At 41.6% G+C, this 4469-nt stretch overlaps 1 protein-coding gene across 1 annotated transcript; it reads left to right on the forward strand.

The window, feature by feature from the left end:
* The first annotated feature begins 6 nt into the window (after positions 1-6).
* LOC125529749 lies at positions 7-3901 on the forward strand. The gene is made up of 5 exons (XM_048694167.1): positions 7-212; positions 1835-2104; positions 2767-2839; positions 3153-3228; positions 3428-3901. Exons 2-5 carry the CDS (start codon positions 1874-1876, stop codon positions 3468-3470), a joined length of 423 nt encoding a protein of 140 aa, XP_048550124.1. The 5' UTR covers positions 7-212; positions 1835-1873; the 3' UTR covers positions 3471-3901.
* Positions 3902-4469: the final 568 nt, after the last annotated feature.

The following is a 4469-nucleotide window of genomic DNA, read 5'->3' on the forward strand; positions in this document are numbered from 1 at the left end:
TGGCTCGGTGCTCACCTCGACGGCGCCGCGGACGCAGTGGCGCTACTGCATCGCCTCCTTCCCGTGCTTACAGGTTGGCCTCCTCCTTAGCCCCTTCTGCCTCGAGGAGGACAACATCCAGCACAGACCGTTCACCGCCACTACCCCGGGCAGTTCACCACTATCACCCTCGGCCATTCACCCCTGCTCCCGACTTCCCTTCCATTCCTCAGGTACGTGCACCGCACCCAGTCCGCCCAATTCGGTCGTCTGCTATGCCGCTTAGGATTTCTTTCTTGTGTGTTGTCGAAATTCCGCTAGCGGTCTGGCTGGCGAGAGGCTGCTTGCTTTCAAGGCTTGTCTCGATGCTGCTGCTTGCTGAATTTCGAGGGCGATTAGTGATCTCTGCAGGGGGAGAATTGGTGTTTTATTTAGCCCAGTGCATTTTAAGGAGGAGAGCATATGTAGGAGGTCTTTAGTTCTTTGTCTTATATCACCATTCACGTGGGTGAAGCATAATCTAGTCTGTATCATGAAAGGTTAATTTTGCTGCCCCTGGTCGGATTTTGGGGCCTGCAACAGTTTACATCTAGACATTTCTCCATTTTTGCATTTTATTTTTGCACCATCTCCGTTTGCCTGTATATATACCTAGATGTGCTAATTATCAGTTTGACTGTATCATTTCAACTAGTTAAAATTGTCTCAGTTCATCTAGTTAAATTGTCTTAGTTCCAATATATTTACTGTGCTAAGAAAAGTCAAAATATTAGTTAATCATGCTTCCATTTCCTCCAAACAAAAAATGATCTCGGAAGATTATGTCTTTCCCCTTGCATAACAACACATGGAATTACTTCTACAAACCCGGCTAGTGTGAGAGACAAAATGGAAATCACACTACATAAGAAAAAAGAATTATGCACCGTGTATCAACCCCCAAGCAACTCACATTTGTTAAAGATGGACTTCTGTCGCATAAACAACAATATCAGGCATTCAGGATGTTGTCCATCGTCATTGAATGATTAAATCACACACACACATATGCTAGTAGGTAGCGCTCTTAAAAAGTGAGTTTATTCCTACGTATATGTACTAGTGACACTACTCTTGCATAAAATTTCTCCTTTTGCAAAAAGTAGTTTTTGCAAAAAGAAGCAAAAGTCATGTTTACCTGGTCTGCAAAAATGATGCTTGCTAGGTGTTTGTTCTAATGCATATGTGAACATAACACTTTTATTTCTTGTTTTCTTTATACTGAGAAGAAACCTTGTGAAGGTTTAGGGAAACAGAAGGGCTCACCAACAAAAGCCACTAAAAAAGTTAAGAATAATATTGGGGAGGATCAAGTGCAAGAATACAAAAAGTTCAGACTTGAGAAAGCGGAAAAGTTCATAGGCCTCTCCTGTTCACAAACGCATGCCGCTGGCCGCTAGAGATGTGCCGCCGCCATTGCCCATCCAAAATCACAGTGCCTATCGAGTTTCTTTGTCAAAAGCTTGCATCGATGGCTAACTCTGTACTATTATTTTACCTACTATTATGCTAATGTTGTACTGGTGCTCTTGCTTATTAAGGCATGCATCAATAGTCAATCTTGAACTGGATGTGCTATTCTATGTTCGGTGACTGGAGCGTTTCTTTAATGGATGTGTTCTTTGGCTGAGGACGTCAACGTTATGTTGTTTTCATACTTTCAACAAAAAATATCTATAAGTTCAAAATGTATAACCCTATAAGTTCACTAAAAAACAAAAACAAAAAAATACTACATGAGCAAGTAGCCTCCCTGCACTGGACGTCAACGTTATGTTGTTTTCATACTTTCAGCTCACATTGTAGCTTTTTCCAGTTCAATGGATTCCAAAAAGGAAAAAACTATGGATGGGTGATGAATCAACTTCCTGTACTGTTGTGCCATGAGCATTGGACGACCCCAACCACTGGTACCACTGCTTCTCGACCTCCTTCTTGCATCGCCATCTCCTGGTGGGGCTCTGCCGCCGGAGCACTCTGGCCGTTCACAGCCACCACTCCAGGCCGTTCAACGCCACCACCCCAGGCCGTTCATTGCCAGCAGCACCCTGGATCCCACCCCCACCCTGGGAGTTTCAGTTATCGAGTAAGTTTCAGTCCAACTTGAGCTTTCAGTCCATGTGTCGCTTGCTGTTGTGGCCGGTATCCAGGTACATAGTGATGTTCCTATTCATGCATGTAGTGCTGCTCCGTTAAATCACTTGTTTCATCTTGTTTGTTCCAACCACGCTGGATGCCTAGTACTAGTAGCTTGCACTAGCCTATATATGAGCATCTCAAGCCGTTGTTAATAGATGTGAGTAGTACTGATTGTTTTGATTGAGTTGGCGTCTCAGATTACACTGGAGCATGTGTTTTCACAGAGAGTTTAGGTTCCAGATTGCCAAAAGTTCGAAGATAGTGAGATGGATGGGAAACTACCAGACGGAGATGATATTGGACAAATCAAAATTAGTAAAAGAAAGAAAACGCTAGAAGTTCAACTAGGGTAACTTAAAAAGTTCATGAAAAATAAATATAGAAGTTCAGAGAAGAGGGTCGGAAAAGATTTGGGAAAAGACACACACCAAAAAAAACATGGGAAAAGGTCAGTTCAAAAAAAACTTGCCTTAGTTAAGAGTTTATTTGGAGTGGTTAGCAATTCAGTAACTAGAAAAAGGACACATCAGTTCAATTATACTTGCCAGAAGTAGTTAAGAGTTTATTTGCTGTGGTTAAAAAATCAAGCTAATTTTCTGTAGTTCTCAGGTTAGAAAAAGGTCTCATTTCACTTTGCTAAAGTCCATCCAGAATCTTGGAATCCTATGTGGTCTCTGGCAAGGTATGCACAGAATGATATCTACCTCGATGAGTGTAATGTGTTTTCTCACTTCCAGGCCTGGGGATGTTTTTTCATTTGACATACTTCAAGTATTTTGTGGGTAAGTAAACCAATCATGTTTTTGTAGTTCGGAGGGAAATCATAATAAGTTCTAAGGAAATAAATATAGAAGTTCATATTTCGAAACAAATGAAGTATTTGGAAAGTAAAATGAATTATTTCAAAGTACATAACCTTTTATGTTTCGTTGCGAATTTGTAATGTTACTGTACATGAACTTGTGCATGCTAATTGGTGGCTATTGTGTGTGCAGGGTACGTCCAACGACAACGAGCAGGCGGCAAGTGTATTGATGAGCAGCGGGACGGTGGCATGGAGCAGTTGAGTAGGTGTGCGTAGTTCAAGTTCACCAGTATTTGTAAATGCTGGTAGCAGTACTAGTATTTACAAATTTGTAACCTAAGAACTAAGCTTGCATCTCGTTACTTCTATGGAAGCACTGACCTCGTAATATTATTGGACCAACCACTAACTTAAGAATTGGACATGGTGCTCAGTGTATTCTCTCAATCTTGGTTGTTCTTGCAGTGCTTATAAGCTTGACATCTTTGATGAATCCAGCCCAAACTGAAGCATGTCGGTGAGCCGGGGGCTGGGCCAACCACTGTCGTTTATCTACCTCCTTCCCCGGTGAGCCCATGCTCTTCTGCTCTTGACGCTTGAGCCGCCTGCAATTCTTTTCTCTGTTCAAAAATTCCCAAAGCATCAGTACTTTGTATCTGGATACACCATGTTATTTCTGCAAATTTCCATTATGCTTGTATGTCCAAAATATGTGCATTTACTACTTTTGATTTGTTGTAGTGCAGAGAAGTTACCCTGTTGCGGGCTGACCTGGAGGCGGCTTCGACACAATTGCAGGACCACCACGCAAGCTTCCTCAAGGAGCTCATGCCCAACGATACTACAAGAAAAAACTGCTCCAGTTTTGAACTACTTATTCAGTCATGCTATTACCGAGTGAAAAATGGAGTGAAAGAGTATTGCAATTGATCTCTCTTAGACCCTGTCAATCCTCTATCTATCCTTTCTTTGCTTGTTTTTTGGTCTGTAATTCAAGAACTTTGACCTTCGTAATTCGGTTTTTGGTTAATTTATTATGCCTAGTACAAACCATTAAATCTGAAGAGGCTTCTAATAGCAAGAAAATGTGCAGTCGGTGTGGTGTATATGTCATTCATGTATGAAATTTTGCGGTCGGTGTTGTGTATATGTTATTCATGTACATGTATTATTCATGTGAAAAAAATTCTATATATGATGAGACGATTGCTACTTCAAAGAAGGTATAGTACATGACAGCTTGATGTGCATGCAAGAATAAGAAAATGGTTTGAATCAAAAATATTGATCAGTACGAATTAAAAACAACGATCAGTTTGGAAAATAAAAGATGGTTAGGTTTTGGTATTCTGTGACATTGACATCCAAGAAAACATCCAAGTTCTGCAACTGATCCGTCCAGATAGGACAAGGAGGTCAGTCCAGCAGGTGCATCTCAAGTGTCATGTCAGTGCGCCGCCCACCAGTCACCATGCCTCTCCGCCGCATGTCGTGTCGTGTCGCCTTG

Source organism: Triticum urartu, unplaced genomic scaffold (assembly GCF_003073215.2).
Source record: "Triticum urartu cultivar G1812 unplaced genomic scaffold, Tu2.1 TuUngrouped_contig_5815, whole genome shotgun sequence".
NCBI classification, from domain to species: Eukaryota; Viridiplantae; Streptophyta; class Magnoliopsida; order Poales; family Poaceae; genus Triticum; species Triticum urartu.